Here is a 13,619-nt window from a genome sequence, read left to right on the forward strand (position 1 = left end):
GGAGCAGCAGAAAACAACCTTTCTCCCTCCTCTATGTGACATCCTTTTATATATTTGAACATGGCTATCATATCACCCCTTAACCTCCTCTTCTCCAGGCTAAACATGCCCAGCTTCCTTAGCCGTTCCTCATAAGGCATCGTTTCCAGGCCTTTGACCATTTTGGTTGCCCTCCTCTGGGCACGTTCCAGTTTGTCAGTGTCCTTCTTGAACTGTGGTGCCCAGAACTGGACACAGTACTCCAGGTGAGGTCTGACCAGAGCAGAATACAGTGGCACTATTACTTCCCTTGATCTAGATGCTATACTCCTATTGATGCAGCCCAGAATTGCATTGGCTTTTTTAGCTGCCGCGTCACACTGTTGGCTCATGTCAAGTTTGTGGTGAACCAAGACTCCTAGATCCTTTTCACATGTACTGCTCTCAAGCCAGGTTTGACTTGTCATTGTCTCTGGCTCTATGTACTGTTGACCTCCCTGCTCCAGGGAAGAGTTATAGCACTAGTGTTCCTTATAAGTTTGCAGGAAGAGTTTGACTGAGTTTGGGAAAGGTGGCAGTGGTACTTAACACCTACCCACATCCACACACTCACAGTTCCTCTGTATTGCGAAGGGGGTACAGTCCAGTGGAGGTCTATACCACATTTCCAGATGAACATGTTAATCAGTTCTCAATTGTCAATTTTTCATGGGTGACTCTCTCCTTATTAAACTTGCAATGTCCCATCAATTAGTCAGTCAAGTGGCAGGGTGGGCTCCAGCTCAGAAAAGACCTGGACAAACATTAAAAGGCATGATACTAGATAGAAGAGATCATAAACCAGTGTGGTGCAGCAACTGGAGTATAGACCAGGAGCTGGCAGACCAGGGTTCAAGTCCCTACTAGTCCGCCATGAAACTCATTGGGTGACTTTGGGCCGGTCACAGTCTCTCAGCTTGATCTACCTCACAGATTTGCAGTGAGGACAGAATGGAGAGGGATCATTATTAATAATGTGCAAAGGTGTGGGTTTGGGGGGGGGGTTGTGTGCGTGCACAAAACACTCCAACTCTGATGGTGCAACCTGGATTTGCCAGGATGTTATTTAATCCAACTGGAAAATAACAACAGTCTGGAAATGCCCTTATGCCATCTTCCTCTGGACACACAATCCCTGAAGCAGCAGCCACTGACAATTAAGCCACTAGACTCCAGCCCTCAAGATTGTGGCAGTCCTCCCCTGCTGATTTCTGAGGCGTTTGCTCTGTTCAGCTTTGTATCTCTGGACCTGGGTTTCTGGGAACTGCTGTGTACAAAGCAGAAACAAAGTTGAGTCATGCTCCTTCCTGTAAAGTGCAACATTTGACTTGTGAATCTCACCCACAAGGGTTGTTATCTGCATCCCTCCCAATTTACCTTACTAAACAGGGAAAGCCCCTATTTTCTTCTATCTGTCCCTGATTAATCATTGTTCCTATTTTGCTTTGGGAGGATGCCTTCGCCTATTATTATTGTTATTATTATAATTATTATTTAATTTTATATAAAGTTTAAACAGAAAGTAGCAATAAAAAAGAAAGCACAGTTTTGACAGACCAGTTGTTGTTGTTTAGTCGTGTCCGACTCCTCGTGACCCCGTGGACCAGAGCACGCCAGGCACTTCTGTCTTCCACTGCCTCCCGCAGTTTGGTCAAACTCATGTTTGTAGCTTCGAGAACACTGTCCAACCATCTCACCCTCTGTCGTCCCCTTCTCCTTGTGCCCTCCATCTTTCCCAACATCAGGGTCTTTTCCAGGGAGTCTTCTCTTCTCATGAGGTGGCCAAAGTATTGGAGTCTCAGCTTCAGGATCTGTCCTTCCAGTGAGCACTCAGGGCTGATTTCCTGAAGAATGGGTACGTTTGATCTTCTTGCAGTTGATCTTCTTGCAGTTGCTGGGACTCTCAAGAGTATCCTCCAGCACCATAATTCAAAAGCATCAATTATTTGGCGATCAGCCTTCTTGATGGCCCAGCTCTCTCTTCCATACATCACTACTGGGAAAACCATAGCTTTTACTATACGGACCTTTGTTGGCAAGGTGATGTCTCTACTTTTTAAGATGCTGTCTACGTTTATCATTGCTTTTCTCCCAAGAAGCAGGCGTCTTTTAATTTCATGACTGCTGTCACCATCTGCAGTGATCATGGAGCCCAAGAAAGTAAAATCTCTCACTGCCTCTATTTCTTCCCCTTCTATTGCCAAACCAGTAACAGAATGGTAAATAATGAAAACCGCTTCTCCTTCTCCCTCCCTGTCCCCTTTTCCTTTATGCTCAGATTTCAACTCCCTTGAATTGGAGCTCAGGGCGGTTGCAGGCTTGCAGAAACAAACTGGGTAATGTGGATTGAGTGTAGACACCCCACCCCCGTTCCTGATGTGTGCAACAAGTGCAAATGTGACTTGAAATGCAGCAGGAGGGAACAACGACCTTGCTGTGTCGTAAGCCAGCCACTAATGTCTACGTATCCTTAGACTGTAAAGCTGTGCGCACAGGCTGTTTTGTTTCAACTGATTGTATGTCAGCCACTGAAGTAGCCTTTTAAATATGAACCGCAGGGTAGAAATACTCAAAATAAACAAACATTTAACCACTAGAGATTGAACAATTGATATCATCAGGCAATTAAACGTTTAGTGAAATGGCATAATCATGACCCTGACTTATTCTTACATGTGAATATGTGGCAATGACGTGTCTCCTTTGCTTCCTCATCTGTAACACACTGGCCTGCTCTGAAGCAAACCCCTTGTGAAATATACCTCTTAGGTCAGGGTGAGGAAGAGGCAAAATAGGCGCATTACTTCTGATTCCATATACCGCCTGCCCTCCTTTTATCTGGTGACAATACATATAAATGTAGGGTCTATGTAAGTTGCATAAAATTCACAGGGGGAGTTACACACACACACACACACACACACACACACACACACACACACCCTCACTGCCAAGATGGAGCGGAAGAAGGCAAAATCCTGGCAGTGGCAGGTCCGTCATCTGCTAGGAAGGACCCCTGTTGTGGAGAGGTCTATAGAGACAGAGGTTTTCTCCATTCACCTGTTTGAGGAGAGATTTAAGGCTAATGTTCCTTTTTCCACCCTGCCAGGCATCCAACTGATGACAGGAAGACAAGAGTTCAAAGGTACCAACATCTGCGCCCTGGAAACAGCTTTCATGCCTAGGTTTGGGGGAAAGTGTGGGTGGAACAGACAGTCTCTCTGCTCCACAGTGAGAGAGTTGCTTTAATGTGAACCAGTTTTCTTTCCCTGCAGGCTCTGTTGCCAGGTGGGTCCCTCGACAGATAGAAACATCAGGAGGGCTTTGAGGGAACTGGACAGTGGTCCATCCACTCCAACATCTTGTCTCTTACAATGGACAATCAGGTGCCTTTGGGAAGCCCACCCAGTGTGGCACAAAAGTAGCCCTCTCCCCGCACTGTTGCCTTCCCTTAAGATTTTGGGAGTTTATTATTTTCTTGTATTTCTATCCCACCTTCCCTCCAGGGAATTGAAGATGTCATACCAGGTTCTCCCTTCCCTCTCCATGTGATCCTCACCAATGACCCTATGAGGTAGGTTAGGCTGAGAGACGGTGACTTGCCCAGGATCACCCAGTGAACTTCATGGTTGAGTCAGGACTCGAACCTGGGTCTGAGCAACCCGGGTTCGAGTCCTGACTTAACCAGGAAGTTCACTGGGTGACCCTGGGCCAGTCACTATCTGTCAACCTAGCCTACCTCCTAGGAGGACTGGCAGCAGAATGTTCAAGTGTGAAGTGCTCTTGCTCAGAGTTCCAGCCAGCAATGCCGTCCTGTGATACTCCATTCCACCACCCGCTTCCAGTTTTCCATTTCCCCTCCAAGACTCAGGTCACGATGTTGTTGCCACTGAGCACTCTCAGTCCTTGCTGATCTGTTGTGGATTTTTTTTGTAACCCTCATTTTAAGACTTTTTTCCTAACTTCCCTGCCCTCCTCCAGTATTCTGCAAACCTCAGGGTTTCCCCAAACATGCCAAAATCTCCTCTCTGTCTGTGTGGTTCCATTTTGGCTCCATTGGCACTGGCACTCACACCTGAACATTGGAAACAGCATGAATGATAGACATCTCCTCCCCCACGAATTACGCTAATCTCTTTTTTAAACCATTTAAGCCAGCAGGCGTCACCACTTCTTGCAATAGCAAATTCCATCAGTTTGTGATACGTTGCATGAATCTATTGTTTGTCACGTGTGATTTGTATGTTGGCTACTGTTTCCTTCTGCTGGTTTTTTAATAGGTTTCATTTTTATTGTAACTGTGTGTGCTTTATTGTTGTTAGCTGTCTTGGACAAAGACGGGATAATGTTTAAGGTAATAATACTTTAAAATAGATAAATACAGATGGGGGGAAATAGGTGCATTTGCTCATACTGAGGTGAGCTCTGTTGTGGTTCCTCTGCTAGTTCTCTGCATGCTCTCTGTCCTGCCCATTTATAGACCACATGAACACCATATCTTGAATGTCCATTTAAAGCACAAAATGGCCTCTGCCCAATAATCCTGGGAACTGTAGAAGAGTTTGGATTTGATATCCCGCTTTATCACTACCCGAAGGAGTCTCAAAGCGGCTAACATTCTCCTTTTCCCTTCCTCCCCCACCACAAACACTCTGTGAGGTGAATGGGGCTGAGAGACTTCAGAGCAGTGTGACTAGCCCAAGGTCACCCAGCAGCTGCATGTGGAGGAGCGGAGATGCGAACCCAGTTCACCAGATTACGAGTCTACCGCTCTTAACCACTACACCACACTGGCTCTGTAGTGTATTAAGGGAGGGATAGCTCAGTTCGTAGCGCATGAGACTCTTAATCGCAGGGTCGTGGGTTTGAGTCTCATGTTGGATGAAAAATTCCTGCACTGCAGGGGATTGGACTAGATGACCCTCATGGTCCCTTCTGGATCTACAGTTCTGTGAGGGGTAAGATTACAGTTCGGTGGAAGAAGCCAAGTGCTTCAAATGCCTGGTGTGAATGTGACCACAGAACAAAGTCACGCGTGTCAAAGCAGAAGTTGCTGCTTGGATTTCAGTACCATTTTGTACACTGTTTGCTTAAACTTTCTTCTTCATTATGAAGAGTTGGGAAAGGAAGCAGGTGATATTCCTATCCTGTTTGGTGCTGGATAGTCAGAACAGGAGAAGGACCCTTCACCAAATGCCTGTCACATGCCAACATCCTGTTATCACAGTGGCCAACCATGGGAAGCCCAGAAGCAAAACCTCAGCACAACAACAGCTTTTCCAAGAGAATTGTATTCAGAGGCACACACTGATTCCATGATAGACTTCTCTCCCATGAATTTGCCTAATCCTCTTTTGAAGCTGTCCAAGTTGGTGCCTGTTTCTTGCGCGGGCGAATTCCATGTGCTTAACTATAGAATAAACAGCTGGGAAGAACTTCCCTACTTGTCATGGATTGGGAAATTATGCCAGTGAGAGAGAGAAAAAGAATCCTGAAAGCCAGGTAGAAAAGAGGTATCAGGATTACGGTTTGTCCCTCCATTGGCTGATCATCTTTTTAATAGCTCCAGGTTTGAAAAACAACACACTCCTGAAACACACTGAAGGTGGTTCTCTCAACAGGCCTTTGCCAACAAGGAGTGGAGCTGCAGGTAACTGTTCATGCAAAATGGGGTGCATAGCAGAGATGCAGCTGTATCAGTTGTGCTCATTATCTACAAAACATTGAAGAAAAGCAGCCTGGGGAGGAAGTTTGCAGTCGAGAAGCAACAGCAAGAAGGTGCTTAACTACTTCTGCACTCACAACCTCTCCGCTCAAAATTACCCACTTGTGGGTTGCTTTTCTTCCTAGAAAGAAGGGCAACTGGATTTTATGTGGGATGGAGAAGCCCAGAAAGAAGCTCAACAACTTCAATCCTAAAAAAAGGTCAACAGCTTTGGTTGGCCCCTTGGCCGGCCCTCATGGCCCTTCGTCAAATCTGGCCCTCTTTGAAAAAAGTTTGGACACCACTGCTGTAAGGGAAAAGCAGCCAGCGGGAGGATTTGGAGTGGAGGGTAAAGGATTAAGCAACTACAGTGGTACCTTGGTTACATATGCTTCAGGTTACAGACTCCACTAACCCATATATATTACCTCGGGTTAAGAACTTTGCTTCAGGATGAGAACAGAAATCGCGCAGCAGCGACACAGCAGCAGCAGGAGGCCCCATTAGCTAAAGTGGTGCTTCAGGTTAAGAACAGTTTCAGGTTAAGAACGGACCTCCGGAACGAATTAAGTACTTAACTTGAGGTACCACTGTAGTCTCTGTGTTGTATTTCTGTTCCAAATTTTTCCCCTCCCAACATTGCTGTCTAACCCCCCTCCCAAAAAATAAAAGAAGCAGTGAGGTTGTGTCTCTGCACATAACTAGTTTTTCAGAAAAAGCAGTTTTACCATTTTCTGAAGTTTATTGTATATTTTATTATGATTTTTAAAAAATAAAAAAATTGTACTACCCCGAGATAAGATTTTATGAAGGGTGGCAGACAAATAGCTTACACAAAATAAATCAACACTTTGGGTGGGGCAAGTGGAGACCTCAAACTAATTTTATGTGGGATGGGGAAGCCCAGGAGAGGAGAAAGGGAGAGGAGAAATAAGGTGAAATGGGATAAAGCAATGGAAAGAGGGAGAACCTTCTGCATGTGTTCAGGGGTGTCAGAAGAGATGAGGGCACATCAAAAAGAGAGAGAGAAAGGGTGCTGCAATCCTGTTTTATCTGGGATTAATTATCCAAGAATGCAGTGTGACTACAAACCTTATATCAAAAGATAGAAGAAGGAACCGGCCAAAATCTCATCAACCCTCACTGAGCACGTAAGATAAAGGGGGACGAGCTATGTCTGTTTCTACCCATTGCTCTTGCCCCCAGCTGAGTGGCACGAGGGCTGTTGCAAAATTATCATGAATGCCATCTAAATCCAATTGCATTGGAGTATAAATAGCATAGCAGGCATGTCGCTGGCTTCAGACTAAGACTATCAGTGGCGACTAATGCTGATGGCTCTGTTTTTCCTCTACTGTTGGAAGGTAGTCTGCCTTGGAATACCAGCTGTTGGCAATCCCATGCGCGGAGAGAGCTGTTGCACTTGGGTTCCGCTTATGGGCTTCCCATAGGGATCCAGTTGATCACTGTGAGAACAGGATGCGGAACTAGATGGGCCACTGGCCTGATTCAGCAGACTCTTCTTATGTTCTTCAGTTGGTAAAGAATAGAAGTGGGTGGGAGAGGCTCTAGACATGGGTAGGCAAACTAAGGGCCGGGGGCCAGATCCGGCCCAATCGCCTTCTAAATCCGGCCCGTGGGTGGTGCGGGAATCAGTGTGTTTTTACATGAGTAGAATGTGCCCTTTTATGTAAAATGCATCTCTGGTTTATTTGTGGGGCATAGGAATTTGTTCATATTTTTTTTCAAAATACAGTCTGCCCCCCCCCCAAGGTCTGAGGGACAGTGGACCAGCCCCCTGCTGAAAAAGCTTGCTGACTCCTGCTCTAGACAAATGTGAACAGGGTCCTATTTATTAGTATTCTTCACTCTCTGAAGTCCTGCAGCTTTTATGCCACAGAGAAACAGCATTCCAACACATCATTAACTATGTATCCCTCTCTACTGAAAAGGCCACCTGGGCAGTCTGCTTTAAACCCAGGGGCTATATCATGTCAATAGGCACTAACTTGCTGCCTAGCTGGTGACCACCTTTGTATTGGCCCAGAGAGTCTCCTTTACCAGCCTACAGAATCTGCTTTGCTGTTTTCACTAGCGATACCAAGGTCCACCAACTTACACCCAGGTGCGAAAACAGTGGCTATGAAGGTGGAGCCAGATGCAAATGGGGCAGAGCGACTTTCCTTCCACATCCCATAAGCTGCACACATTAAGTGTGTATCTACATCTTAAGTTACTGCGGATCAGGTATTCCACCTCAAAACTCTTAAAACTGTGCGAGGACTAACTGAAAGGCCACTGGTTAAGGCTGCAACACTTACCTAGCAGCACTTAATGCTATTTAGTTAATGCACTTACCTGGCTGCACTTACCTGGGAGTAAATTCAATGGGACTTCTGAGTAATCCTAATGCGTTGCAATACCTCCCATTTTACAGGTGAGCAAAACCAAGGCTAAGTGATTAGCAGAACACCAGCCATCCCAGAAATTTAATTTAAAACAAAACAAAACAAGGCCCTATTGTTCAACCTGTCAAGAGTCATAAATTTAAGCAGATTCCCTGTAAATCAGAGAAGTCTACCAGTAGATCCCCGTCTACCCATTTGATATATACTGTGATATATACTGTGATCTACTCTCACTATAAAAAAAATCTGGCAGTGATCTAAGTTGTTGAGCTTTTTGGGGGGAGGAAGACCCAAAGTTGTTGAGCTTTTCGGGGGAGGGGATCAATCAGGAGCACGTGATCGAACAGGATCGCCCAGAGATCAACCGGTAGACAGGTTGAACATCCCTGATATATACGATCCCTACTGAAACTGGAGTGACCTGCTCAGCACTAATCACTGAATGTTAGCTAAGCAGAGGTTGGAACAAAGATCTATTTGCACAACTGACCATCGTGGCTTCAGAATATACTGTGATTCCAGAGAATCACAAGATACTGTATTTTTTAATTTTTTTTTTAAAAACCACCTCACCTTAAGCAACCATGTGTACCACAGAGAGCAGTGAAAAAGCTTTGACTTCCAATGACCTAAAGTGTTGCAAAGGCAGAGAGGTATGCTTTGCACTGGCCTGTGCCAGCAAGACAATCAGGCTAAGACTGGCAGATGCTCAGTTGAAGAACTGCAGTAGATCAGTAACTGCCGGCTGCTTTGCCAACTTTCAACTAGGCGTAAATTCCCAGCCTGCAACTGGCAGCTACCTTGGGATCTTGCTCAGCTTTGCCATTTGAGCATGGGAGAATGATTTACTAGTTCAAACTAGGATTTTTTTGTTGGGGGGGGTCACAGTGGAATTCACCCCTACACCCCCAAGAGAAATTACCTTCCTTTACAGAGGCTGTATTATCAAGTTTTACCCGTGCATAGGTAGAAGACAGAAGCAAAGAAATGCAATGTTGACGCCTGGAGTGCATGTGTAAGCGGTCAAATGCAACCACTTAGTATTATGTCCATGCTGCAGATGTGAGGACTGAGGCAGAGACCCAATTGTTGTCTTAAGGTTACCTAGTGTGTTCAGTTACAGATAGGTAGCTGTGTTGGTCTGCCATAGTCAAAACAAAACAAAATTCCTTCCAGTAGCACCTTAAAGACCAACTAAGTCAGTTCTTGGTATGAGCTTTCGTGTGCATGCACACTTCTTCAGATACACTGAAACAGAGATGTGTTCAGAGATTCAAACCAGGGACTTCTTGATAGCTTCTTTTTTCACCACCCAACACCAGCTCAAGAGTACCTTCTTTTTATGCTTGCTTTTCGCTGTTTAACTCACCCATCAAGCGTTCTGGGTTAAATATGAATTAACTGTACAGTTGTTTATATGTTGCTTCCACAAGCCACGACGCTATAATACCCATCCCAGGATCCCTTGGAGAGCTGTGTTAATTGTGCTTCCCAACTGCACCCCAGAAATATTGGTGCCGTAAGCAACTATGTGGGTGGTTCGTGCAGCTGGTACAGCCCTGAGTTTGTCCCATTTCCACACAACTCCATTAGAATGGCATCTCTGTTGAGCGCCAGCTGCCTCAGCAGTTCCCGAAACAGTTTCAGTGGAGAACACCTTTGGTTGCTGCCTACAGTGCACACAAGTTGTTTTAAAACCACCAATAACATTTGCAATATTGTTTATAGCTGGTGCGGCCAATTCCACCTAGCAGATAACTGGATGTTTTCCTCCAAGGCTTCAGCACTCATCAACATTTGCCTTCTTTTTGTGTTGGTAGTGGTTAAAGGCTACTGGAGTTGTCAAAACGAGGCAGCAGCCATTGCACCTATTTTAGGAAACTGCAGTTGCTGCAAGACAAGAGTTTCCAAGTTTTAAGGGGATTAGAATCTGTAGGATCTTCAGATCAGCCATCACGAACCTGGTGGGAGTCCCATTTTGGGGACTACAGATCCCATCAGCCCCAGCCAACACAACCATACTGGCCAGAGCTGATGTGAGTTGTAGTCCAAAAAATATGGAGGCCACCAGGTTGCGCCAGGGCTGGCTCAGAATACCTCAAGTGATTATAAAGAGATGTGAAAAAGGTGATGGTGGTGGTCTGGTCTAAGAAGTTTTTCCCCCCTCCCAAAAAGTTTTCAGATATGTTTTTTTTTATAAAAAACCAGCTTAAAATTTATTATGTAAGAAACTTTTATAAAAAGTTTTTTTTTTAACCAAAGGAAGTACAATTCATGGATGCAGAAATTAACCTTCCTGCCAAAAAAAAGGTACATGTGTTCTCTCTATTATAGAGTTCAACAATAAAAACCATGAGGCGAAATAGCCCCAAGACACCTCAGTTTTCATGTTCTTGAAAGTCCCCTTCCACCCCCCCCAAAAAATGATGTTAAAAAACTATAATCCAAAATATACATACAAGCTGCATATCTGCAAAGTTTTTTTTTTTGTTGCCCTTTTTTCTGAGCAAACGATAGATCGGTCCACATTTGTCACAAGTTGTTGCAATGTTAGAAGTGTGCGATTTCACTAAGAAATCTCCCGACCAGGATCAACGCGAAAAATCTGATGGCTCAGAGCTTTAAAAAAAAAAAAAAACCGTCCCGACACACACACACACAAACCCCACAAAGTTTCTTCTTGTGCAATACAGCAATCCAATAGTTAAATCTGAGAGTGGATTAAAAGGTGGGCTTGCTTTCAACCCGCCCGCCCCCCTCCTCTGGCCTGCAAATTTTGTTTTCAGGCAGTTGGAAGAGAACAACAGATTGAGGGCAGAAAGTTGTTTCTGGAAGTCCAGTCAAGGCATCTGAAACTGCCGGGCAAGACCCACGTTCCACAGTTTATCTGGAAGGTAATGATGGAGGTCTCTCCATTACTGGATGCACGGGGTTAAAACATCAGATCCTTTTCCCCACTCAAGATCTTTTTCTCTCTCTCCTCTTCTTCTATCTTCTGTCTCACTGGAGAGAACCAAGTGTCAGGATCCCACACCTGCAGTCTGAAAAAAGGGGGAGGGAGGGAGGGGGAGGAGGCGGGAGAGAAAGACATGTCAGTTTCAGCAACAGATCAGAGGCAGGTCTGCAGACATCCTGGCGCCACAGAGGAAGCTTCTATTTACCTCCAGCTGATAAGGAATCAGGAGCCAACACTCTAAGCTGGAGGTTTGCTAATTGGCACCAAAAATCTAAAGCAGGCGGGGCAGCAGAGGGTGGAATGAAATGGACCCTTCTGTTTTCTAACTTTCTGCAGATGTATCTAAAATTACAGATTCTAAGGGAGGGGACAAACTCTTTAGTGGTGTCTTCCCGACTTTAAAAAAAAGAAGAGAAAAGAAAGAAGAAGGGGGAGAAGAGAGGAGAGGGAGAGAGAAAGAAGAAGAGTGCCTCTTGATTCACTGATTTCAACAGGGCTGTTTAAGCAGCTGCAGAGACTTAAAGCTATAAAAAGAATGACATTGTAAAAATAATGACTCCATTTACAGGCAAAAGCATGGAGGCATCTGAGGCTGCTGCCTTATTGCCAAGCAGTGACAAGGGGCTCTAAAGACCACAATCTGTTCCAGGGAGGGCAGTCAAGTAGGACTACTCTGGAGTAAACACTGGGGTGCAAATCTAGATTTCTAGACTGACTGTAGGGTTTTTAAAAAATATTTTGGTGGTTGTTTTTTAATAAAAACCTGCTTGATGACCAGGGAAGTGTCTTGCTGGTTGAGATCGGGGGGGGGGGGGGGAAATAATTTGGGTATTTCTTGGCTGTTACCTGTTTTAAGAGGTTAGTGGCAGAGATTCCTCTCCTCTTTTGAGCAAAGTTCTGATGCCAGCTCTGCAGCCTATGGGAGAAGGGGAGAGAAGTGTTAAGGAGATACGGAGTTCACAGTTTAATATATGCCACATGATACAAAAAAATAAAGATCGGGAACAGTGAGTAGTCTTTAAAAATGGGTTTGCTGCACAAAGGACCATGATCCTATTGACTTTTCAGTGGGTTTTCTGCTGAGCAACACCTATTGACTGACAATGCAAGCCTAGCCTAGTCAGAAGTCCCACTACATTCAACAGGGTTTACTCCCAGGAAAATGCCTCGGATTGCAGCCTGAATGGACAACAGTGCCAATTCAATTTTCATCAAATGTGTTTAGCATGGGGTCCTTAGGATCAGAACCCAAGATTGCTATCTTGGATCCTGCTCACGTAGTCCCACTGAAACTGGGATCCCAAGCACTTTATTAAGGTTTAAAAGATTATTAAGATTAAAAAACACCCTCCCAACAAATAAATACAGTGGATCTTCTTTTGGAGGCAAAGCGTTTAGGATCTCAGTTTAGACCACAGCTGTCAGTGGAACCAAAAGCGCCCATAAATCCCTCCCGCCCCACGCATATGGCAGAGAAGAGCGCAAACTGTACGCCTATTCCCGAGCAAGCAAAGTACTCCCGCAGCGTTTGCGATAGGACTCCACAGCCTTAGAGGCGCGCGCAGTTTGCTCAAGGCTGGATAGCGCAAAGGACGGATTATCTCGCGACCCACTGCAATTTGCCTTACAGCGCTCTGTGGACCGCAGGCAGGACGCGGCTCCCGCTGGCGCCCGTTAGATCATTACTTTAACTCATAACCCAAATTAGCCTAGATGGCGCGTCTATAGTAACAGCATTTCCCCCGGCTCCCCCCCCGCCCCTCAACCTTGTGTGCGCCCACGAAGGCTCCCTGGGTTTTCGCCCCCTCTTCCTTCTAAGGGAAATCTCCTTACTTTTAAAGAGAGTAGGGAGGTCTCGGCTGCGGACGGATCTTGCCCCTTCTTTGCCTGCTCCTCCAGCACGATCTGCAGGTCAAAGATGTAGTCGATGACGTGCTGCAAGATTTCCACTTGGCTGACTTTGGTGCCTTGCGGGATCCCCGGCACCAGCTCCCGCAGCTTGGAATAGCAGTCGTTCATGTCGTAAAGGAGGTTCATGGGCTCCTCCAGAGCCGGGCTCTTGTTGTTCGTTCCCCGGGTGATGGCGAGGCTCTGATCCGAGAGGCAGCACACAGCTTCGTAGCAGCTCCTGACCGATCTGACGGGGCTGATGGCTTTCATGGCAGCGAAGGAGGAGAGAGGGATTTGCAGAAGAGCAAGGTTTCCTTCCTTAAGGCGGAGAAGCGAGCGAGGGAGCGATCAATCGAGGGAGCGATCAATCGATACTGCCGCTTGCCGGCCTGGTTAATTCTCTATTGTGCACACACAGAAGACGCTTCTTTGCAAAAAAGCGAGGGCTGTCACCCCGCTCGGCTTTTATAGCCGAGTGTGAGCGCTCAAGCCCGCCCGCTGATGCAAATGAGCCACCGCGTTCCCCCTCCCCCTCCCCTTCGCTCTGATGACAGCGAAAATGTTGGAATGGAACGTTTACAAGATGGTTAAACTGCAAAACAGGTTTCTATTGGCTTCGGCTGACACCGAATAGCAGAGGACA

The 13,619-nt window shown here is 45.8% G+C and overlaps 1 protein-coding gene and 1 long non-coding RNA gene across 3 annotated transcripts in view; one reads left to right on the top strand and one right to left on the bottom strand.

Moving 5' to 3' along the window:
* The window catches only part of LOC310849995, a 38,992-nt gene extending 30,693 nt beyond the window's left edge, over positions 1-8,299 (top strand). Inside the window, exons 4-5 of one of the 2 annotated variants that reach the window (XR_014567177.1) lie at positions 3,128-3,163; positions 8,160-8,299. This is a non-coding gene — a long non-coding RNA (uncharacterized lncRNA). Of the gene's footprint in view, positions 1-3,127; positions 3,311-5,133; positions 6,020-8,159 lie in introns of those variants that run through there. The other variant, XR_014567178.1, reaches the window with a different exon arrangement.
* A 2,018-nt stretch (positions 8,300-10,317) lies between these two features.
* ID3 (inhibitor of DNA binding 3) lies at positions 10,318-13,246 on the bottom strand (the record flags this gene model as incomplete). The annotated part of the gene is made up of 3 exons (XM_083752081.1): positions 10,318-11,171; positions 11,933-12,002; positions 12,920-13,246. The coding sequence occupies 2 exons, from the start codon at positions 13,244-13,246 to the stop codon at positions 11,946-11,948; spliced, it is 384 nt and encodes a 127-aa protein (XP_083608207.1). The 3' UTR covers positions 10,318-11,171; positions 11,933-11,945.
* Between the last annotated feature and the right edge of the window lie 373 nt (positions 13,247-13,619).

Source organism: Podarcis gaigeae (genome assembly GCF_964106915.1).
Source record: "Podarcis gaigeae genome assembly, chromosome: 8".
NCBI lineage: Eukaryota > Metazoa > Chordata > Lepidosauria > Squamata > Lacertidae > Podarcis > Podarcis gaigeae.